The sequence below is a fragment of the Idiotropiscis lumnitzeri genome, chromosome 12 (genome assembly GCF_059441095.1).
Source record: "Idiotropiscis lumnitzeri isolate Australia: NSW breed Sydney's pygmy pipehorse chromosome 12, RoL_Ilum_1.0, whole genome shotgun sequence".
In the NCBI taxonomy this organism is placed as follows: Eukaryota; Metazoa; Chordata; class Actinopteri; order Syngnathiformes; family Syngnathidae; genus Idiotropiscis; species Idiotropiscis lumnitzeri.
Window position 1 is genome coordinate 7,002,133 of NC_142402.1, and position 25,529 is coordinate 7,027,661.

The window sequence follows — 25,529 nt, forward strand, 5'->3', positions numbered from 1 at the left end:
TGACAGGAATGGGATAGCTTCTTCTAAGCGCTGACCGAAAGTAGGCAGCTCCTCTTCGGTTTATGTAATAGGATTTCTGTTTTATATTCTTGAACCAAGCAAGTTTTTATGCTGGCTGTGAATTTCATGGGGTCAAATGAAGTTCACCGCCGGGAGAACTGGAGTTTATGCGATGGTGTCATGACAGTTGTGAGTAATAATTCACACATTTCCTTAATTCTTCACTTAAGACTTGAAGAATTATGTTTACAGTTTGAGATCCCTTACTACCATGTACCAGTGTACACATTTAGTTTTACCTTCCATTTATTCTTTATTTTGCAAATGTAATCACATTTTCTTGTAGCATCACACTTTGTTTGCATGGCACTGTGTTTGTACAACGGAAAACTCACTGTGGTTAAGACTTAATGGCTGTCTGCTGCCATGGCAGACAGGAAGTCTAAATTGATTGGGGAAGGCGCACAAAACAAGCCACTGCAGTATTGAAGCTGACATCATATATATATATATATATATATATATATATATATATATATATATCAATGCAAACATAAGATCTTGAAACAAAATAGCATCTACATTTCTGGTACTATGTGTTATGTTGATTGAGCTGTTTTTTTTTTTTTTTTTAAATAAAATCATACTTAGCTTACACTAAACATTTTTCAATTGCTTCCATCAACTTTATTTCAAAGTTAAATGTTTAATCAAGTTCAAAACATATTGGGTGCTTAATGCATCAATTATATAGACATTATCATGTGTCATGTTTTCTTCCAGTTGATTATCACACAGTCCCCGTAATGTGATATTATTAGTATCCTTGGTCAAATATTGTGGTTCTATGATTGCCTGTCCTACGCACCAGGGTTTTTGCATTTTGAGAGTTGTTAATAGATTCAACTTTTTCAGGGTGAGGGTCACCCACACATTTTGTCACAGCCACACCCCATTGAAGTTTTCTCAGCTTCGAGGCTCAATTGCACATGTGATAATCTGTCATCAAACTCAAGAGTGTCATGAAGGAGAATAATTTTAAAAGAAAGCTATACAAACATTGGGATGTCAAACTAAAGTTTATTTGGTGAAAAGATGTGAGTGCTTAGCAGACTGTGACAAACAAGTGGGCCTCTCTTGAGATATCGTTTCCAGAACGTCCTCATCTAGCCACCTGTGTGGCTGCCCCCACAATTTTCAGTCTGCGCATACATAATGACAATGCCAGTGGATGGAAAGAGGAACATGGAAAAAAAAATCATACACCTACAGGTAGTTTCCATTTGTTCTTTTTTTCCCTCAATGTCTGCGCTCAAACTAAGTGTTCCGAGTCACCTTTGACCCAAACCTCAGTATTGTTTACTTCCTTAACCCTTTTGACTCCACTTCCTGAAATAAAGGGTTCTCTCAGCTGATTGCTTATGGTGCAATCAGCAATCATATGGCTTGGGCAACAATGAGAAACAGTGATAAACAATCAGTAAGCGACAGAAACAGAGGATGTAGAGAGGGATACGAATGCATCAAGGGGTAATTATGTGAAATAAAGGGTCTTGCCTTTGCGATGGCTTTGCTAGCTAGATTGTGCGTTACCTATTTGCCAGTGAGGTACAGTAAATCCATTAACCTACAGGGCCAGCTGTCTACTGAGCATGCTATAAAACAGGATCCACAAAATGTTTACATTAGGTTGCTATCAATCTACTTAATCAGTGCGTGCTACTTGAGTGTGTCTATTTGTGACATCCACCCCTTCCATCCATCCGTCTTGCTCTCCTTTTTGTTCCATCCACATCTCCCATCAGGTTAAAGAGCATGTGGTGAGTGGCGGTTGTAATCGAAATCTAGCCTTAAAGTTCAAAAGTTGGGACAGATTAATTGCTATATATTAAAAATAATGAATACTGGAAAGATCCTGTATGGCTGCACTCCGGAAGAAAAGAAAAAGTAATCACACTCAAAATACTTCACCACATGGCTTCAATCCCTGATTATTTGCAAAGTAATACATGCTCATGCTTTGTAAAATATAAGCCATTGTAATCGGAATAAAAAGAGAAAACAGCTTAAAAACTAAAAATCCTGAGGTGAAACATGAAATATCTATTTTATTGTTTCCTGTGTAATAATAGTCAAAGTGAAAACTTTATTGTATTATTGTTTGGACCTTAACTAATTACAGCATACTTTTGCAACCGTTTCTGATTTGGGTTTTGTATATGAGGGTTGAAGGTTACGCTCTTCCTTAAAATCTATCCAGCAGGCTTTGTACTGTTTTGGGGATTTTGGTCACCGATACCCCCTTCGATAAAATGCTTTATCTCCAAATGGTGATTTGAAGGACCTGCAGCATGTTTGGCCCCAAAGCTTCAGCCTGAGAGCACATGTGCATCTATTTGTGCCTTCTCTGTCTCCCTGTCATTCCTGCTCCTATTTATCCTCTTCCATTTGACATTTCACACCTCTCCCTCTGGCATGACTGGTGTGTGTACATGTGTTGAGGTGTGTCTTGAGCCTGTATGCATGTATGTATGTCACAGTGCACTGAGGTCGTGGCAGGAGCGAGACTTCTGCCGAAGGATCTTACTACCCCGGTGACGGCTCATCTCTCGGTAGCGTCCCCTGTCACGCTCTCGTCCGTAGGAGCGTGGCACAAGCCCTGCCAAAAAGCGCTTGGCTCGGCTGGTCAAGCTTTCCCTGCGGCCTGAACTGGGGTCGCCATCTGCCCAGTCGGGTCCTACGCAGTCGCCCCTTGCAGCCCGAACGGCCGCCTCGAGCAGCTCATTGGTGCCGTGTTCCAGCGAGGCTGAGAGCTCCAGGTAGTGGCAGTCGAACATCATGGCGCTGGATTGGGCCTCTGGTGCAAAAACAAGTGACCGTGACCTTTCAAAGTATTCACATGTTGGCTAATAATGAGAAGTGAAAGTAGTTAGCAATTTGTAAATCAGCTCAACCATCTCTCTCTCTCTCTCTCTCTCTCTCTCTCTCTCTCTCTCTCTCTCTCTCTCTCTCTCTCTCTCTCTCTCTCTATATATATATATAACATATATATATAATATATATATATATAACATATATATATATATAACATATATATATATATATATATAACATATATATATATATATATATAATATATATATATATATAACATATATATATATATATATATATATATAACATATATATATATATATAATATATATATATATAACATATATATATATATATATATATAACATATATATATATATATATATATATATATATATATATATATAATTTCCAGGTTGTTGTCATCCCCCTCAATGGTGTATTTGGAAGGAAGCTTGTCAATCATCATCCTTCCATAGTGTTTGAAAAAGAGTTAAATAAAGTTTTAAAAACAACAACACAAGTGTTTTTCCAGTATTGTAAGACTATAAAATAAATTTTGCATACAGAAACTCATATTTCGCACACTTGATTAAATCAGCATGGATTTAAAAGAATTAAAAAATTACAGAAATTGAATACATTTGTAAATAAAATCAACACATGTGTGGCGTGAAGAGCAATTCAGTGCAGAATCATAACCAGCCACAAATAGAACAGTTCAATTTGAACACAGACATGTTCAGACAAACCCATCATGAAATATGAAGAGAAGTTAAGTAATATGTATGAAAGTACAATGCTTTATAATTGTCAAAAACATTTTGGTTGAACTCCAAATGAAACTATTTTTGGAGGATTATTCCAATTGGGAGGTTCCACCACATATTTATTTTTTATAGTTATTGTTAGCAGTGGTGTAGCACTGGATGTAAATTAAATTTTGCCTACATTGGCGTTCTTAGCTTTTCTGCTTAATGAGTGTAATTCATTAATCATATTTTTTTCCATATGCTAAGTATTAAACTGGATGATAATTTCAAATAAAGACTATCAAAGGAAATGACTTCATTTATATGTATAAAGACATGGATGACTGGGCCAATATCTTCGTCCAATTAATCATGGATGGTATGAAGAGCAGCTACACTGTCTGTATCTTTCAGCAATAAAATGTTATCTTTATCAGGCCAAGAAACCTTTTATTTTCCCCTCCCCCCTATTTACAATGTGTACCTTGATAGAGCTTTGGCTCAAGATCAACTCTGATAGCACTTCCAATCTGTGCAATGTGCCATCAGTGCACAAGAAATGGCTTTTGAGGATGATTATCTTTTCCTTAAATATGCAACATTATAGATGTGCGCCAATCGCTTTAAATTACTTAAAAGTATCTTTAGGAGAAAGGTCACTTTTTGTGAGCGTATTGGTGAGTATTTTCTCCTCAATTCTGTGAAATAATCTTGAGGGGTGATTTTAAATATTAATCTGCACCAACATGTTTAGCGGAAGATACGATTTTAGCAAAATCAGAGTATCGTAAATATAATGTAAGTAAAGTAAATGCAGTAATTCAATTTGGCTCAACATATTAATTGATTTATTAACCAACTCATTTATGTAGGAAAAATATAAATTCTGAATTTCTCCCTCACAGAGAAATGTTTTGAGTCGAATCAGGCCACATTCCAGAAACATGCATCTATTTTTATTGCTTCACAATATTCCACTAAGGTAATATTAAAGCAAGTAGTCCGGTAATGACATTTGATTAATGTCATAGTTACTGTATTTATTTATCTTATATTTTTTTTTCCTTGTTCACTAAATTCCAATACCAAACCTCTACACGGCTATTACAAATAAAGAACAAGGCTTAATCTGTGTTTAACAATGCAGCATTACAGCAGCTGTCAGACCTCAGCAGCATCACTTAGTACAGGGAAAATCCCAAACCACGTAAGCAGGGTTTAATACCAACGACAGATGATTGAATTGTATTGAGTCATATAATAGTTTATACCAGCATTTGGAAACTACCTTTGGAGGGAAGTGAATAGTGGAGAAGGAGAAACCAAACATTGATGAGTTGAAAAGGATATTGGGGGCGGGGGTGAAGAAGTGAAAATGCAAATATTCAAAAGGAGGAAGGACAAATCTAAAGGGAGCTGAAACTGAGGGAGGACACAACAACTGAATGGAAGGACAAAACAAAGAATGAGGAGGAGACTGATAAGTCGTGTTTACTGGCTCCAAATAAGCAATTTTGCATTGCAGTTTCTGAGTCAAAATTTACATTTTGCGCCTCATTAAAATACATTGAATTGCAAAAATGAGAATCACAGATTTTTACGTTTGTCCCAAATTGCTGGACTTGATACATGTGCGTTAATGTGGCGCAATGCACTTAGATCACCTACGAGTGGTAAATTGGTTGAGGCATGTTTGGGACTATTTAAACGCCACACCAGCTAGTTTGCAATGAGCTTCGGCTGGCTTTTATAGTGCAGCTGAAAACACCGTCCCTAAGTCAGTAATCATTGCCTCCATGCCTCCATCGTTTTGAGACTTTGTTTAATTGAATATAATACGAACTCTTAGAGGTTTCAGACACTCAACAGTAAATATTAATTGAGTTCTGTAGTCCTCCAAGAAAGCTGTATGATTATATATTTATGTTGAATCAAAACTAAATATTAGAAAAGTGCTCCTCAAATGAAGTCACTAAAAAAAAAAAAAGATGTTACTTTTGAGACTTGAAGGGGCCATTTATTTTGTCATTGGCTGCAATGAATGGAACGGACTGTGAACTTTAGAGGTTCTTCTCTACATGATAAGAAAAGAAAGGAGACAGACAGCGAGAATCCCCATGAAACTAAGCCCATGGAGCCAAAATGCATGTTAATCAAAGCCCAGAAGAGCACAGCCGCAATGTGACTAAATTGAGGCAGTGATAAATATGTTGTCCGTTTGTGCGCGTGTGTGTGTGTGTGTGTGGTGAGGATGAGGGAGAGTGAAGGCAAAAGGGTATGACTGAATAAAAGTGTCACTGTACGTGCCATAAATAGACTTTATGACTTCAGCTCTTTTAGCCTGACCAAAGGCTCTGTTTCCGGCTTGCATATCAATACAGAGAAAGACGTGCTTTGGCTTAAGAGAATATCGAACATCCTCGTTAGGTGCCGCAGAAATACGGAAGGACCATTTTCATACTGCTGACCTCTTTTATGCTCCCTGGTTGTTTTTATTTCCTGGTGGTGAGAAAATACTGAGTACAGGTATTTATCATTATTTAAATAAATAATAACATCCTTCCACTGAAGATTCATTACTTATACACCAAAGCCTTGACTGACAAAAGCAGACAAAAAAAATATTTTTTTCCCCCAATTTTCCCCACCGTTTGAGTTGTGAAAAGGAAAAGCCAAATTTGATTTGATCAAAATTTGATGTTTATAGAAACAAATGTGTTTTTCACAACTAGAACATCTACAACTAATTGGCAAAATAAATCTGACTGGCTGATCGCAGTTTCGGAAATAAATATGCCCACAAACTTCAATGAAGGTTGACTTCCGTATGTTGTATAAATTTAACGTTGCCGTTCCTACCATATTGCAAAAACATGCTTGTTGGCTTAACTGACAACTCAAAACCAGCCGTCACTATCATGGTGACTGCATGTATCGAGTTGCCCGTGGGCCCAGTTCTAAAAATATGTTTAGTTAGTTATGACTAGTGAAAATGAGATATTGGGATTTCCTTGGAACGCTGTAGAAGTGATCATTTAAAAATGTTCATGAAAATTTCGAAAAGGTTGGTGACCTGGCTATAAATTGTTTTCACTATTTGCCCTGCGATGGATTGGCAACCAATCAGACCGGAGTGTATCCTGCCCCTCGCCGAAAGTCAGCTGATATCGGCTCCTGCTCCCCCTTGGTGAGGACAAACATGACAGAAAATAATTTGATTGATGCACTGGATAAGGATATGTCAGAATAACAACTAATTCTACAAACAAGAAATGCACAGCACAGCTTGAAAAAAAAAAACTCAAAACATTATATTTGTTTTGTTTTTTAAGGACAATTTTGGTCCACAGACAAAATTAAAGCTACTTTTATTTTATTTTATTTTATTTTTTATAAAGCATTTCACACACCACGCCCAAAAGATGTTCCCATTCAGAGGCTCACCCTATCCTTAAACAGCTAACATAGCTTTGTTTCTCCTGTTTCTGTGTCGAGTCAGATGGTCACAGACTGAATACAAACATTCAAAAAGATTGTAAGCGCAGCAGCGGCCTGCAAGAGGGAGATAATCCAAAGTATCATCATTTGGAAAAAAAAACAAAAAAAACAAATTGAGGCTGGGAGACTGAGTCCCTCCAGAGAGTCCTGGATAGGGATGAGAGATATTTTAGCACTTGCAGAAAGATGTTTTTTTTTTTTAGCAGAATGTGTCAGGGGCATTGTTGAACATATCCAGGTCAAACTTCCATTTGAGAAAAAAAGAAAAATAGACAAAAGGACAAAAGGATGGCCCACTATGAATACTCCACATAAATATTTCCCAGGATCTTTGTTTATTGACTCTCTTAATGGATTTAGTTCAGGACCAAACCATGGTTACAAAAAGCCTGCTGCTATTGTATGTTTATCAAAGTAAAGTGTGCTATGCCATAAAAGAAGACACATAAACCCTCAAGTCTGCTTTTTCCAATATTTGACCCTCCCAAGAGCATTTTTTCTTCTAATTACGACTATGCTACAGTAAAGATCACATGATGCTGATGGGATACAAACCTATATAATGTAAATTTTAATTTAACATCAGGCATGTTATCACAGCCAGGAGATCATCAACGTCTCCTTTGTCTGGTTGAACTGCGGCCGTCAACGTTTCTGGATGCTGAACGTTTCTGGGTGAGCCACACAGGTGTTGGACTGAATGCTAACAGCAGCAAAATGCCATTATGATATCACATTTCTTTGGAAAAGGGACATCTTATACAGACCGTCATGGTAAATATTTATGGATGAAGAAAGTTTTAGGGTCCATGGCTAATTTATCATGCAGCTTCCTTAAGTCTACCCGTGGCCCCAATGGAATGAAAATTTCTCATAAAGGTAAGTCATTTTAAACTGAAAAGAAAAACGTATCCATAGTTCGAAGTGGAAAGTTAAGCCAACCAAAACTCATTTTCTGTCGTCAACACTCGGACGCCCTGACAGCACTCTTGAGAGTATGTCTTCGGTGAGGCAGAGTTTGCTCTCCTTTCATTCATTTCCGAATTAAATTCAAAATTCCCATTTTCTAAAACAGTTAGGAGCTCATGCTGAAATATTTCCAGCTGTGCAGCACCATTTACCCTTCTCTGGCACTCGTTTTTGGTGGCACCAATAACGAAACAGCATATTTGAACAACGTGCTACATTTTCCAACGGTCAGTGAAGCGGTGCACACTTGGAGCATATTTCCGAACACACTCACGACTAGGGCGCATGTCTGAGATCCAATTGTCTAAAATAATATACCCCGGAGAGACTTGTGTTTTTCTTCTTCTTCTTCGTGAGGCATTTTTTGGACTTGCGCGACTTAATACTCTGAAGTGACTTATAGTCCGCGAAAATACGGTATTAAATATCAAGTCACAAAACAAATGATTCAATTTTAATTCTGTAATTTGGCAAACAGATGAATATTCAGAGAGGAGAGGAATCATTTTTAAAGATCCAATGTATGTCCACTCCAACAGCTAATGGAATTGTGTTGCCATGAGTTAAACAACTGGGATTTGTCTTGTAAACAGAAATAAATTGATTCGGCTGATTGATGATGAATCCCAGCGGAGTCTCTCTAATGGCTGGCTTGGAGGGATATTTATGCTTTTCTGGCACACAACTATCAGGCGAGGCCAGGCTGACAGCATGACAACAATGCATTACCCTATTGCCCCCAATCAAGAGACCATTGATGTGTGAAGTGTTTCTATCTATGTTCTGTGTTCAATCTGTTATTGCTATCCATAATTTATCCAACTTATGCTGATTTAAAGCATGCGTTCTCCAAGTTTACAGCCATCGATCCATTTCCCCGTGTTTATCCCGTTCAGAGTTAAGAGAGACTGTTCCAACTGCAAGAGGCTGGGTACAATCAGGAATCGTCGCCAGTAGGAAGTTTTGATCATTTTTTTTTTTTTGCCCCGCAATGTGAGTATGAGTCTGTTGCTTTTTAATATTTGCTGATAATAATAAGCGTGTGAAGCTGATGTGCTAGCTGAAATCAAAATTCTTGTGAGTGCATGAGTCTGTTTATTCAAAACAAAAGGGAAAAAATTGGATGGGATGTCTAGTATGTTAGCAATTAACTATTTCACAAATTTTGGCCAGGCCCTTCTGGGCTGACTAAACAGAGTATATAAAATATCTTGAAGTCCTATATATGCCCATGAAAAAAAAAACAAAAAAATATGAACCAACATGATAACAATGCTTTCTTGAATTCTCTCAAAGTTTTCATTGTTTGTTTGTTTTCTTTCGAATGCAAATGTTTTCACGTGTATATATTTAATGAGATTTATGATGTCTAGTCTTGAACACGCTGTTATAGTATTTGAATTGATAATCTGTCAGATGTTGTGTCAGGCAACCAGTTAATATTCTTCATTTACCCTTGACATTTTGTCCAATTTTATGCTTCCAAATGCTTCCGTTTTCTGTTCCAACATAATTGTGCCCCGTTCCAAATACACTTTCAGCTGAGTCAGGCATGGCCCACACAAAGCACCTGACCTAAATCAATAAGGTTTTCTTAGAAGAGTGGAAGCTGTTATAGATACAAAGCTGAAACCAGCTCTATTTTTTCTTCCAGTCCTAAGCAGGCAGTGGAATGTTCGTGACGTGTCCCACTGTGATTGTCCATCATACAGCGGTTACACATTTTCCAGCAAGATGAACGTCATCATGTACAGTCTATATTGCGCCAATTGTAAATATAATGTAGATCAAGCTTCTGAGAATAGCCTCTAATAATGTTTCCAAATCACATTTATTATTAGTTAATTTCCTTTACAATCATCAATCTGGAAAATTAGACGTTTTCCCCGAGCCAAGACTTAATATAGAGGGCAGATATTAAATGGGCACTTGGTTTCCACGAGAAGAATACAATTGCATTACGTTCAGTCTAGTGACTGCAAGTGTTAAAGACAGAGGTGAAATAAAAGTTACTGGTAGTAAGCAGCTGACTTCTTTATTGTCTCGTTTTAAAATGACAGATCCATTAAGGACGTTTCAGATGCACACTATATGGCATCATTTAATTTTGAAAAAGGGTATGAGGTAATTGTGTTATACTGATAGAGGAGGGACAATGACAGAAGACAGAAGCGTTTGTACTTGTGTTTTATGGCAGTAACTGTGGCCGGGAAGGAGGCAAAGGTTTTTTTCTTTTCAGAGAAGAAAAATTCTAGCTCATTGGAAAAGTTTTTGGTGACTACTGCTGACTTTGTAGGTTTCTTTTAATTAAAAGAAAAAAAAAGCCTTAGCCAGTACGTGCTGAAGTATGGAGCGAGTTGTACAAATCAAAGGTAGGGGTATTTGTATGTGTAAATGTATACAATAACAAAAAATAAATAAATAAATAAATATATATATATATATATATATATATAAATATCCATCCATCCATCTTCTGTACCGCTTCTCCTCACTAGGGTCGCGGGAGGTGCTGGAGTCTATCACAGCTATCTTCGGGCAGTAGGCGGGGGTCACCCTGAACTGGTTGCCAGCCAATCGCAGGGCACACAGAGACGAACAACCATCCGCGCTCACATTCATACCTAGGGGCAATTTAGAGTGCTCAATCGGCCTGCCATGTATGTTTTTGGAATGTGGGAGGAAACCGGAGTACCCGGAGGAAACCCACGCAGGCACGGGGAGAATATATATATATATATATATATATATATATATATATATATATATATATATATATATATATATATATATATATGTGCACTGCTGCTACATGTGGAGAAAAACAAAGCATGAGACGCCTGGACGAGGCAAGATACCACATTAAACCATGGTTGGATAATGGCTTTTTGTGGGAGGGGTGGCTTTGACTGTAGGGGGAGACAAGCGATTCCATCTGCTGTACCTACCCTCAGTGCTGATTTCACGAGAGCGAACAAGGTCGCTCTTGTTGCCCACGAGGATGATTGGCGTATGAGGCTGGGACTCCCTGAGGAGAAGGCGGAGCTGTGCGGTGCGATGGAAACTTCGCCTGTCAGTCACGGAGAAGACCAAGATGCACACGTCACTCTGTAGAGTGGACAGGTCCTGTGAATACACACCCCTTGTATTAACATGACAAACTACTTAGGGCATGAAGCTGACATTTCGTGGCAGATGGATATGGGCGAAATGTTACTTGGCTAAGATCTCGCGAGCAATTAACGTAATTGGAAATCTGTCCTTGAATAAGTCTGATTGCTCCATTAAAACTTGGCCATGGAAAGGTGATAGGTGGGTGGTGCTGAAGTTGGATTGCTGTCTTATGACAAGAGGCAGAAGAAGCTCCATGCATGTCACGGTTCATTTTGAATCTCCTGACCCTTTTAGCAGTGAACGTTAACATCCCGATGGGCTTTCCTGTCACAGAGGTTCAATTAGCCAGAGTTGTTCGAGCAAAAAACGGCAACTTGGACTTGCCCAGGGACATTTTTCTTGCTTTCTGGCCCTGAATCGATCTGCTAATGAATGCAGGCGTTTATCAGTGGTCCGCCATTCTAAAGTGGCTCATGTTATTTTTCGTGGCTTGGAGCAGCAAAACCAAAGACCTCCGTGGGTCATCATTGCAAGTGGGATACACATATACACATTCTTATTGTATCATCCAATACATCGCAGCAGATTTTTAAAACGTGAGGGCCCCGACATGTGACATGGAAAGAAATCCTCGTGTGTGCTTACTGCACTTTAAGAGTGTTATTTACTTGAGGTGACCAGCATAGTACACATAATGCAGTTTTTTTCATGCCCAGTGCAAGTCAAACATGAGGCCAACTTTCGCAAATGCACGGCCTTTTTGCGCTGTTCTGGGCTTGATTCCTCGTCAAACAATCCAGCTCCACTCTATACACTTTAAAAATGCCGTTGAAAAAAAAGTGCTGTTACCACTTACCCAAATATTTATAAAAAAAAAAAAAAAAAAAAAAAAAGGTCATACTATGATATGGGGATACTGCGATACTTCCTCACGGCGGTTAGTATGCCGTCAGAATCATACCTTGTAAATATTGTCGATTATTACCTCAATTTTTCAGTCTTTACCTCCCTCGATCAATTATCCGATCCGCTTTTCCTCACAAGTGTCGCGGGCGTGCTGGAGCCTATCCCAGCTGACTTCGGTCAGTAGGCGGGGTATACCCTGAAGTGGCTGCCAGCCAATTGCAGGGCACACGGAGACAAACAGCCATCCGCATTCAAACATCCTACCATGCAAGTTTTTGGAATGTGGAAGAAAACCACAGTACCCAGAGAAAACCCACAGGAAGAACATGCAAACACCACACAGGAAGGTCAAACCTTGCACCTCTGTGCTGTGAGGCAGATGTGCTAACCCAGTCGTCCACCGTTTGTTTTTAAGTTGTCACTTATAGGCTCTGTCCTGGAAAGTTAAACTGAAAGTGGTTTATGTTATTACCACATGAAGTACATTTTAAAAAAGATGAACAGAAAATTATAAATGTTTTCAACTGTAAAACAAATATAAAATAACATAGTGAAATACTTTCCAGTCTTGATGGTTTTAGCCAGTATGCAAGGCCCAAAATAAAATCAATGGGTCCTCTATAATACTGAAGATGCTTTGAAATGTAAACATCATTTAGATTTTTCTCAACATGAATGCTACTTGCAGATTAGGACACAGTTGATGGCCGGTTTGGTCAGGTGGTAATGCTAATGAAGCAATGACAACGTCATCGTGATGCTTTCAACAATCGCTTCAGTAGTAGTACTTCATGATTAAACAACTTTGTTGTGTTGTCCGCGTACCCCCAAACAAAAGGTACATCTACTATGATCATGTGAAGGTGTGACTTAATGTGATAGTTTCCATACACTATTGTCAGCTATCTATGCAGGCTTTCTCTTTATTTTGGTCTCTGTTCATGAATAGCAGGTATTATATGACTCATTCTCACCTTCTCTGCCTGGCAGAGAAAAGGAGATCAAGCTAGGGAATGCATGGAGGATTTAGCGAGAACCTCTATTTCGCTTTCTCAGAAGGAGAAAATTGCTCTCTGACTTGAAATTTTGCTCAAAGCATCTCGACCAGAAGAGCTTGTTCGTACTGCAACTAACTAAATCTAAAGTCGGTCGATGCAAACACATTTCCTCTCATTGATAGAAACCGGAAATCAGACGGAGACAGGTAATGCCGGGCACAAAAACGATCACGTCATATTTCAGTTTAAAATTATGTTCTGTCGGAAACGCTTCCATGTCTTCAATGGTACAAACGATAAATTCATAAAAGGAATTGCAAACCTTGGCCAAGGCTGAACTATCATTATTTGGGTCAGCACCAAATCTTACACCCTCCCGAAGCATCCAGCCATCTGTTTTGCATGCTTGTTCTTCATTAGGGTCACGGGTGAGCTGGAGCGTAACCCAGCTGACTTGGGGGTTGACACAGGGTACTCGGGACACACACATTTAGGGTAATTTAGAGAAGCAAACACACACAGGCTTGAGGAGAATATGCAACCTCCACACAATAGGGCTTGAGCTGAGTTTCAAACTCAGTACCTCTTGAGTATAATGGGCTTTCCATCCAAATGTTTAAAAAATTTTAAGAGAATTTAGTGAGAACGCACTAACATGCGACTTATGCCCGTTTTATGACTAAATTAGACTATTGAGAGGTTAGGCGACTGTGAGATGACGTCATGCGAGATCATCTTTCTGCCACAAGACGCTCGGCTGACAATAAAAGTGATCGAGGACTGATTGCTGATGGAGCTTTTGTGTTTTGGAAGAACTCTGGTCGTAATTGTGTCAGCATTTGAGTCGTCATGAAAAGGATATGGCAAAGAAGATTGTTTGTACTCAGCATACTGTCGGGGATAAGGAGACCACCGTGTCATTCTCCATCTGGAGGGGAACGCAGTCATGTTCCTGTTTTCATGTTTGCTTCTTTCTTTCAATTCAGAAATATGTAAATTTCATTTAAAAAATCTCAAAATCTCTTTAATTTCTCGTCCACTGCCATTTTTTTTTTAAATTAAAATGACTTTAAGTATTAATATTCATGTTATTCGGTCATGGTTTATTCACAAAATCTGTTTCCATAACCCAAATTGGCATTTTCCTTTTATCTATATGGTGAAAAATCCACCCCATCCAAGTGTAAAAACATATTTAATTAATTATTAATTAATTAATTTCTATCATTTCCATTCAGGTTGATTTTTGCACTTAGTAAGTGGATGGAAAACCACCTTATGAGGCAAACGTGCTTACTAGTTCACACTTCATGAAGATTTACCACGTGCAAATGATTTGTGCAAAACATTTTGAAAAGTGAGGAAAAGAAACTAAGGAATGAAAATTTTAAGTCATCTCAAATCTTTCTTTGCTCATGTACAACTCTGCAACACGGGTACGTCAAAAGGAGTTTTTCAATCCAGCTAACAAATTCAAACAAATGACACTAAAAATTGATCCCCCTGTGCCGATAAAATGGAATCTCCATGGAAGCGTTGCATTTCATCTTGACTGCATACTGTATGCTTGCAAGTGTCTCACTGCCCTTGCCCTACATCCATAGTCCCCAGGGTAAATTATTGCCCTCAGGGGAGCTGCTACCGCCTGAAAAATTCACCAGCTCCCAAATGGCCAAGTAGTATCAGATCAGACCCCAGAGCAGGATATTTGTGGGGAGTGTCTTGGCAATCTGTTTGATGGAGCACAAGAAAGGACAAGGGAAGCAAACGGGAGGGAGGGAGCCACCTGCCACCTGTCACGATCTCAATGAGGGAGGAAGAGGAATGAAAACAAGATAAGCGAAGGGACCCACAGAGAGATGCAAAAGTGTACACACACAAAGACGGAGTCTGAGGTAATGCGCCATAGAAAACCAAGTAAAAGTAATCAGAGGCAGAGTAAATCAGGACAGTGCCAACCCTTGGCATTTTTTCTCTTAATAAAGCAGCTTCTCTCTGTTCACCAAGAGCACGCCATCTGTCATTGACGACTCCCCCATACAGAACCAGCTCACAGACAGGAGAAAAAAAACTAAATCAACATTAACAAGACCAACACACAATAAGCTAAATCACACAGTAGACATTTTTTTAAAAGAGGGGTTTGCACTTTGTTCATGGAATATGCAAACAAACATATTGCGAGGGAAGAGAAAACAAATCGATCGCTCCGATAATTTCGGTCAAGCCAGCAACAGCATAGATGCCTACATTTAACTCACCCCGAGCGCGTCAAGCACAGGTCTCAAACTCCAGTCCTGTATCCTGCATGTTTTCAAATGACCAGGATCTTTATCAGGCACCCGCAGAGCTTGCGGATAAAATTGTCATTTGAATCAGGTGTGTTGAAGATGGGAAACATCAAAGACCTGCAGGATACTGGTATTTGAGGACGGGGTTTGACACCTGTGGCATAAACCGAGAGAGATCTAATTTATATATTTGTCTGTATTATTGTTGTATTGCACTGGAGAGGGGAGCTCTCTAATCTCGTTGCACACTTGAGTACAATGACAATAAAGGGATTTCTAATTCTAATTTCTAATTCAAAACAGAAAATGAGGTCCCACAGGGCGTACTTAACAGTACTTAATTTTTTACTCTATTATGAAGGTGTATAATTTGGTGCTCCAAATATCGATTTTTTCAATTCAAGTAGTAGTTCTACTGAGATAAACTGAAGTTTGTTGTTTAATTGAATTTACTTTCATCTTTAATAATTATAATCGTTCATTTAGAATATCATTTATTTTTACACATTCCCAGTACATTCTAAAGTAAATGTCTTCAGTCAAAGTAACAATACCAGTCAAGTAGCAATACACGATTTGCATGCAAACCTACGTTTCCAGCGGCTACGCTAAATTACGTTTATGAATAAATAATATTTTTTTATGAAAATCATTGACATGGACTACGTGCTAGAAAGTCTCACTGCTACTTCAGGACACATTTTCAAAATTAATGCAAGAATTATCAGCAGTCTCCAATACGTAACGCTCAGTCTTTTCGTTGAAATAAAGTTCAGTGCACAGTTATATAAATACACATACTATATAAATAGAAATCCGTCATATAGATAGATAGATAGATTGATAGATAGATGACGTTCATAATATCAGAACTTTGAAAATAAATGTTCTTTTTCCTTTTTCAATTTGTGTTGTTGATATTGTAGATATTGTATTCTATTAGTAGAAAATGGTTCAAAGAATGGGTCTGTTTCTGCTACAGACGTAGAAAGGAAAACATTAAGAAGGATTTATTTCAACTCTACAATCAATATTCTATTGCTTTGAAAATATAATCTGACTACCTTTTAAAAAATATTCATCATATTCTGTACTTGTTATTCCGACAGATGTCACGGCTAGAAGTAGTATCAAAGATGTCATTGCGGGGAAAAAAAGGCAGCCTCTTTAAACTAGAGGTTACTCTAATGTTTATACTGTTATAAGCTTAAAGGAAGAAGCTCTTGTGACTGCTGCACTGCAGTGGCTCTCGGCTTCAAAGGGGACCGGCAAATGTGTGAGAATTGTTTCCAATCCGGGACAATTACAGGCTTCCTTCCATTTCTCGGAAACAATAAACCGATCCATAACCAAGTCACAAGCACCCACAATGCAACACAATGACACACAAACTTGAATTGAGGACAAAGAAGCAATTATCAGACATGATTTGCATCACGTGATACTCCTCCTTTAGACTAACTATCATTCAGCTATTTTGAGTGTGTAGTTCCACATGTGCACGGTACATGACATTCTCCATCTCTCAAACACAGCTGAAAATTATTACAAAGCAATTTAGGAAAAACAACAAGTACTTAAATCATCTTTAAGGTGTTTACATATAGACATGAGGTCAAATGCGTCTCCAGCCGCTGTAACAAACATGCAGTATGTGATGCTGATGATGTGGCTTCCATTTCACTTCATCAAACAACAGCATTAAATCCACTTTACACTTGCTGGCCTCCTTGGGATCTATCTGTCATGGTGCTTCATGGTGCTGTCAAACTAAAGAATAGTGCAGGTACATCAAAAAAAAAAAAAAAAAAGTTGTGAGGAGCATGAATGAGGTGAGTTAAGTTTGCAGTGGGGGGAAAAGCAGCAAATGTGAGATAAGGAGTGAGAAGAAGAAACCTAACAGTGAGGAAACACAGACGAAGCTCTTGCTCTTTTCGCGCAGCTAAGATCTCATCATAGGATGACAACGCTTTAGAGTGGATGGAAATGCTGAGTTCATATCTTGTTTTTTTTCTCTGCTTTGTTTACTGGGGCGGAGAAAACACCCCCCTTAGGGAGTTTAATACTAGAGGCCATCTGGCCTGCACTGACTCATCACCTGCCCCCCTCCATCTGCCTGCAGTATTAGTAAATCCCTACCACTATCAAAAATGGTGATTGACCTTCAGCTTCATTGTGGAAGGAGGTTAAAGTGGATTTCAATCCCTCGTTTCATTTTCCATAAGGCATGTCCTCATTGGGGTCACGGGTGAGATGGAGCCTATATCCCAGCATTTGATCTACAATTTTGTGTTACGCTCACTTAAATTTACTGATACATACATACTAATATTTTAATTTTTAGCCATTAAGATTTGTGAGGACAATTAATCAAAAGAGTGCATGCCATAAATACGTCTCCAAAACATCCTGATCAAATAGCCACTTGCTTGAAACAAGTACTCAACTGTTTACTCAATCTCATCTCTAGGAAGAAGGCTTTGGAATGCAACACACAAATGGTGTTTTGAAATTCAGGGGAAAAAATGTATTCATTACACTTTCCAAAATCTATCCTCAAAGTGATTATTTTGCTGATGAACAAACACAGCAGAAAGGTGCATTTCAGCTGAAACTAATTGAACACAAATGCATTCCATTTGAGAGCTGGGATTCCAACTAAAATTTCCATATCTTGATCTTCTGGGCTTAAACACAACACACAAAATTCAACTTCTCACTTGAGACTAAGCCAAAGTGATGAAGTGTAATTATTTCTGTGGATTAGGGCGAGAAACTGGGAACTGTAAACAGTCCGGAACAAGTCAGCCAAGGCTGAAAGATAAAAAACATCATGCCCAAAGACTGCGCTCCCTCGGCATTTGAAACACACTCTCCGTCCATGCCCTGAGAGGTAACATTTTTTTTTTTTTTGCCCCAAACTATAAAATTGCACTCAAGCGGCAATTAACTCCCTCCAAATTGTGACTTTTTTTTTAATCTTCAACTTAATGAACAATCCTTCCTTAAAGTGTATGGGACACGAAAGAAAGTTACTCTAAAAACCTTTTTTAAGAAGGATGTACAAATCATAAAATTCGAACAAAATTAAAAGGCCTAAAAAAACGACGCAGAAAAGTCAATATTTTCGTGAGCTGCCTCCGTCGACAACTGATTTGACGTCAGACTCTGGAGATGGCAATGACAAGCTGTTGGTAACTATTGGCCGCTCTGTTTTTATTGTATAGTTAAAGGAGAAACTAAATAAATGAGAAGAAAAACCACAACGAGCACACGACACAGCCAGAAAGTCAGACATGTGACTCGATGATGTCATATCCGCCTTCTGCATGATTTTCAAAGCATAATGTTAAATGCATGATAATGTGTATCAATTCCACAAAAAATATGTAATAAAATATAGTATGTCTGCTTTGTCAGGTGAAGGTGTACACTGTCCTACATTTTTTTCACTTTGTGTACCTCTTAGTGTTCATGAATAAAAATTGGAATTTGAATCCATCAAATATTAACGGACACATCTGAATTGTACTGAAACAAATGCAGCACTATAAATACGACGAAGAGACAAATGTATGATAAACGCAGGCAAGGACCCTTCTGGTCTTCAGTGACCTCAATTTCTCTCATGGTCCTTGACATAACTGACAGCAAATGTTCTCTTTTACAGAACTTCATCACACGAGTGACGTTGATCTGCAAACAGAAGACATTACTGGCTGTCTCGGTCAAGGCCATGCCTCGGTGTTGCTATTTTAGTATCAAGGATGACTTATTTAAACAGTTCCCGCCTTGTGACATCACCAACACTCAAAACACCCTCGAGTCTGGCTCCTTACCATTCATGTGTACGCCGATGCCGTTTACACATGCCTGTGTCACTCATACATGCACACGTCTGTCGACACACTGCTGTTAAGTGTTTAGTTGTGTTGATGGCGACAGTGCGGCCTTTTTATGCGTCAATCAGTACAATGCAAGAAAGCACTTGAAGGAAAAATCACAGAGGGAGAATCTAACAGTTTTCCATCTTTGTTAGCAGTTTGCATGGCAAGAAAAGGTGCTGCTCAAACTGGCCTGGGAGAAAATGACGCCCTACAGTCACGAGTTGGCTGAGCATAATCTCTCGCGTGATTGAGCCAGCTCAGTAGCGTATGTGTCGTGTATGTGTGTAGGTGTGCGTGTGTGTGTTTGTGGATGCATGTTGTTATGGTGACTCCAGTATAGGTTAGGTTGTCCAATGGAGCACACATGGAGTTCACAACAAGGCCACAAACGCTGCCACTAGGGACTTGGAGGCATGGGGGTCGAGGCCACGTCATTTGTCATCCAGCTGTGCAGCTTGCACACAACGCTCCGTTTGTGATTTGGGATTATACATGTTCAGGCTGTTCCTCTAAAAAAAAAAAAAGGTTGGAATATGAGCATGCTACGGTGGATTATTTAGGACGCCATCCGGTCGTTCACCACCCTCCCCAACTGATGACGGCTCTGGAGTTTGTCCGTGCGACCTGCTGCCCGCTTCTATTGCTGCAGCCTTAATACCCTTGCCTTGTATCAACATGCACAGAATAACCAATGTAATCAACACTGAGAGGTAACAGCAGAAAAAGACCAGCGGGTCGGAGTAGTAAAGCTGCAAGAGCGGATCACAGTTGATTAAGATGGGAGAGCAGCAACAAAAAGGAATGCCAAAATAATTAGAGAAGAGAGAGAAAGAGGCGACGCTCAAAGGCGAAGCAGGCGTGCTTTCAGTGGATTTCCCAAAGCTGAGCATGAATTATTTTAATTTAAGGTGGGAGCCCTTGAAGGCCAGGGTGGACATCTGGACCAGGATACATATCAATATTATTAATCGGCATTGATCCATGCTTTTTTTTATTTGTATTTTTTCATAATATTATTTGTTAAGCAAACAACTTTGGGAATTTTTTTGCAATCAATTAACTAAAAAATGTTATCGCTTGACAGCACTTATCTATCAATCTATATCCCCGTTACACACAGAAAACTAACATCCACTTAGAGAGAGCCGAAAGGGAGGTGTGCTGAGGTCACGCGACTGGCATGTTAAGCTTTATGACTCACCTGCTTCCAATTGTCAAAAATGATGATTTTGCTGTCCTCGTCGTCAACTGTGACTGTGCACTCGTACCCCTCACCTGCAAGCAAGTATTCAAACAAAACACAGTAAATATGATATATGCCAGGATGGAAATTAAGACGCAGCCAAACAAAGAGGAGGATAAAGGCCAAGATGAAATGTCAACCGTCTCATCGTCTATATGAAAAATATTTTTCTGTCTGCAATAACATTTTAGAAAATGCCAATCTAAATTGTAGGAAATATCTTTGACTGCGTACGTAAGTGAGAGAATATCTAAACAGACGTTTGCCTTTTTTCCCCATTTGAGCAGTGTGTTTGTTTCCATGAAATGGTTAAAATTAGTTTAACAAAGCGCTATAAAGACTGGTCTGTACTAAGTTAATAGCTAAGTTTAAAAATATCATAGTAATGCTCAAGCCAAAAGGGAGGACTGCAAAACCCTCTAGGTTCAAGCTCCCTTTGTTAACCAGAGCTGTCTTGTACTGTTAATTACTTTGTCAGGCCATGTTTTAATTGCCATAAAATTTTAATCCATTCATGAAACTGATAGCTTGGTACACCAATCATCACAGAGTGCTAATTAAGTACAGTACAAGTAGCTTCTTCTATTTCATATTTGATGTTCTGAGTCGGGCTAAGCACTTCCAACACACATTTGCAGAAGGTCAAAGTGAATCAGTAAACAATATGCATAGAGGAAGCTGTCATCTGTCCATTTATCGAGCTTAAAGTCATCAAGCGATGAAAAGTGAGAAATGCTACTTTGCTGTGATTCTGAGCCCTGTGCTAAAGGGTAGATGCCCCTCAGTGACAATGACGGAGAGATTCAACGAATGCGTGATTGCGGACTGATTAATAATGTTACATTTTGACAGACAGTTCTATTGACTAACTGAGGTCACATGAGAAGGAGGTGGAGTTTATTAACATGTGCACCAGAAAGGAAATTGAACACTAAATAATTTAGGTGCTGATGTCACTCCCAATATGTTGGATGGAATATATGTACAAAATGTATCCCAGAGATCTATTGTAAATCGCTACTTGATATAATAAGCTGGGAGATTGGATTTTTAAAAAAATGAAGTGTATTTTATGAGCAAATTCTTTGAGAGCAAGATTCAAGCAGTGATTGATGGGACAACTCCCATGCCATGTACTGGATGCAAACTCAGCAACATGAATGAGCCATTACCACATGCTTGGGTCTCAGAGTCTACAGAGAGGGATCGGTCTGGCTGGCCAGCCAGTGACAAGGCCAGTGACGACTTGCCCACGCCATTCTGTCCCAGTAGCACAATCTTCAGCGCCCCTCCATGACTGTGGTAGCTTGACTGGGCCGCTGACGTCTGACTGAACGATTCATCACGAGGCAATGTTGTGTCACTGATAGGCAACGTGGCAGGTTCCTCCAATCCTGGGATCCAATCGCAGTCCTCAGACACGGCTTCTTCTCTCCGCAGCTGGTGCTTGACAGGAAGAGGTGTGCTTCCTCGTCGGAGGGGGGGTGCAGTGGTGAGAAACATACTGTACTAGACAGGTTAAAAAGAAAAGGAATGTAAGATGCATTACTCACTTTAAATGACAGATCTACACGAGACAGACATTCTAATATGTAAAAGCATGTTAATGAGGAACATAGGAATGGGGGAAAGCGTGACTGGAAGTGTGTTAGACACGCTGTGTATCTTTAGTACCAGCTGTAAGAATGGCGGAAGTGGAGATGGATGTACAAAGAAAATAAAACACAAAGGCGGGACAGATAAATCAGGATGGTAGGGTATGCTTGCCTGCGATTGTACGAAATTAATAAAGAAATTAAAAAATTTTAAAAAAAAATGTCATAATGTCCAATTGCCAAGCCTGGGTAATTTAAAAAAAAGAAAGAAGAAGCTCCAAAATTGTACCTTGATTCAGAAAATACAACACTGTAAAAAATGGGGAGTGATATTCACTTGAAAAATCCTAGTAAAGTTTTTTCACTCGGAAATTATAAGTAAATTTTACAAGTAGAGTATTTGAGGACATTTTACAAGTTCATGAAATGTAAAAAGTCACTCCAAATTTGAACTCAATTTATGTTTTCATACACACTTTTCATACACTCAAGAGCTCAATGCGGGAGAGGATCGAACCGCAAGTTTGGGAGATGGCCACTCTACACCTGAGCCATGCCACTGCTCCGGTCCATTAATATATTATTGGTTTCAGGTGCAAAGCTCGGAATCCTACCGCCGAAGCGACGGCTTTTGCCATCCCTTTGTAGAATACCAGCAATATACTCAACCGATGTGGAAGAGCCAAAACTCTGGTGTAGAGCAGCCGCGTCCGAATCTGGAGGTTGTCGGTTTGATCCACAATGGCATTAAGTGTCCTCGTGTTTGAAATGCGCAATGTGAAAAAAAATATAAGACAACTTCCCGTGAGTGGCTTTTTTTAATTAATTAAACTAGTGAAATTTACTCCAAAACTCTTCTTGTAAAATGTGTCTAGAATGTCGGAGTGAAAAAACTTTACAAGATTTTTTTCAAGTAAATATCACTCCCCAATTTTTACAGGGTACTATATAAGCATCTGTTGAAGCTGCAGCAGCTCAGGTAAAGGAGATGCTCATCAATACTCAGACAAAAATCAATCTTTGTCTTGCAGAGCCCCCCCCCCCCCACATTTGCCTAAAGGGCAAAGCTAAGTGCTGTAGTGACACTTAATTAGAGGTAATGTGACATAATGTAATTGATTCCCTTCACTTAAATACTACAATGCTGAATCAACACCTGCTTTACGAAGTGTTAAACATGATAGAAGATCAACTGACTTTATGAGCTGCATAACTTTTACTTTGTATTCTACTGCATCTTAAAACACAAATGACAGTGAGTCTACTGTGCATTGCTCTATAAAGTTAGATAATAGGTCAATTATAGTAAAGGAATGCATAGCGTCAATGGCGACTGACACTTATAGAAAAGGCTAGAGCAATATAGTATAGCATTGGAAAAATTATTATAAATTAACAATAGCACATGGTATTGCATGTAATGTATAGTCTTGTGAATAATGCAGTGTAAGTACAATACAGTGCAATATGATACAGCACAACACAGTGTAGTATATTATAGTATTGCACACTGTGGTACTATGTATTAAACATATATGCTATGCTGGCACTAGTATTTTTTTACACATGCCGGTTACTCAATTAGGTTAATTAAAGGGGCTAATCAATTAAGCATGGCCTCCATTGTCGGCAGGCTCAGGGGAGCCATACGTGCAGGCTGAGGAAACCCTGACCGCAGGCTGAGCCAGTTGTCAGGGGTTAATCTGCTTCTCTCTGCAGGCTGGAGCAAAACTAGGCCAAACAACAGTGCGCGATGCAAATTTAATTCTCCAGCCAATGTTTTTGTGCTTCTGCTGTTACACACTCGGCTGCATCTCTGTAAAAGGCAGCTTTGCAGTTTCTCGTATAGGCAACAAGGGGGTGGAACGCTTTATAAATTAGCAATATTCTCATCCATTATTATTGATGAGAATTTTCTATCACAGTTAAGCAGTTGACATAACATTGGTAAAGAGTAGTAACACATTAAGTAGCATAGTTTTGTCAACATTCACAAACCTTAAGTGGTTGTATATAAGATGCACACAGTAAAATGTAGTTTAAGTGTCACACAAAGACAGACACCTGGCAAGAGTGGGGGTAAAAACACGATTAAGAAGGTTATTTATAGTATGTTCCTGTGTGTGCGTGTATGTAAGGTAGGCTGTAGGGTGGAAAATAATAGGTGTCGCCTTACCTGGTCAGCCATGGTTTGTAAGAATGATCTTTGAGGGAACAAGTATTGTAGTTGCAACCTCGGGTGTAGTGTCCGGTTCAAGTCATCTGTGCTTAAATGCAGTCCCGGTAACACGAGCACATCGGCGTCAGCGCGCGAAGCAATAAAAAGACGCTCCACGTCTCATTTATCATGATGGGTCTTTCTTCGTACTACGGCGCGTAAAATCCGGTGGCGGGAGGAAAGGCGCGGCGCGTGGAGACGTGGGTAGGAAAGCTTGTAGTAGGCTGGAGGACCGACAAGACACCACCTGATTATCCCGATGGAATTGGATGATCGAGGCGAGAGAAAGCCATCAGCAATCCATCACATCTTCGAGTTGACCTTTTATTGTGTCCCAACCAGCAACAGCGACCACATTTCCCTCCCCAACCCTGCTAATACTTTACCTGCCTCCCTCACACCCGCTCCCTCCACCCATCTCTCTCTCTCTCTCTCTCTCTCTCTCTCTCGCTCTGTTCCTTGGTAGTAAAACCAGCAGAGGGAGCCAAAGTGATGCGCCATCAGAGGTTGAAACGCGTGTGGCAAAGGAATGAGGTTGACTCTCCGTCAAATTGAGGGGAAGTACTGTATAGGGTAGATAACAGGTGCAAGGTCATTTACGGGCAGTGGTGGGCGGTCAAAAGCTTTCAAGGCATTCTATGCTGGCCAAACATGATCAATAAATCATGATCATTTTCTTTATATTGATGTCATATTATATCCTAGTGTTGAATTTTTTAGGTTAGAGTTTTTGTCCAATCACAATTCTGCCAGCTCGTGTTGCCAGGCAGATTTCATAATACCATATTAATTAAACGGAGAAAAGAACGAATCACTTGGGGAAGTGATTCACTCAAGTTCACTGAAAAGATTTGTTCTTTTTGACCCAATCGTTCGAAAACCATCCAACACTAGATTGGTGACTTGAGCTTGGGCGTTATTTTGCTGTGACCTTTCGCTTGGTTTCATTCGGTTTCCCTTCTCTGTGACATCCTTGGCACACATATTAGTCGATTTTAGTTAAGACTGTGAGGTCAGAAATTGTCCCATGGGCATGGCAGAGAGATTTCGTTCCATCATTACGGCACAGGACCTAGTCCTTTGTCATATTTCATGACGTGGTGAATGTTTTTCAGACTTTCTGTTATTTAGTTTTGAACCTGTTTTACAGTAGAGGCATCTTGGAACCTTATGCCTTTATTGAC

General features: G+C 39.3%; 1 protein-coding gene across 1 annotated transcript; it reads right to left on the reverse strand.

Annotated features, from left to right (window-relative positions):
* Window positions 1–1,060: 1,060 nt before the first annotated feature.
* rem2 (RAS (RAD and GEM)-like GTP binding 2) lies at window positions 1,061–24,748 on the reverse strand. The gene is made up of 5 exons (XM_088311954.1): window positions 24,304–24,748; window positions 21,705–22,041; window positions 20,491–20,564; window positions 11,042–11,219; window positions 1,061–2,857 (listed from the first exon to the last, which is right to left on the reverse strand). The coding sequence occupies exons 1-5, from the start codon at window positions 24,313–24,315 to the stop codon at window positions 2,535–2,537; spliced, it is 924 nt and encodes a 307-aa protein (XP_088168080.1). The 5' UTR covers window positions 24,316–24,748; the 3' UTR covers window positions 1,061–2,534.
* Window positions 24,749–25,529: the final 781 nt, after the last annotated feature.

Coding starts and splice junctions, on each gene's coding strand:
- rem2 (XM_088311954.1), bottom strand. Junction 20,565..21,704: donor CTCTGAGACCCAAGCATGTG/GTAATGGCTCAT, acceptor ACTTGCTTGCAG/GTGAGGGGTACGAGTGCACA. Junction 11,220..20,490: donor TTTTTGACAATTGGAAGCAG/GTGAGTCATAAA, acceptor GTGTATTCACAG/GACCTGTCCACTCTACAGAG.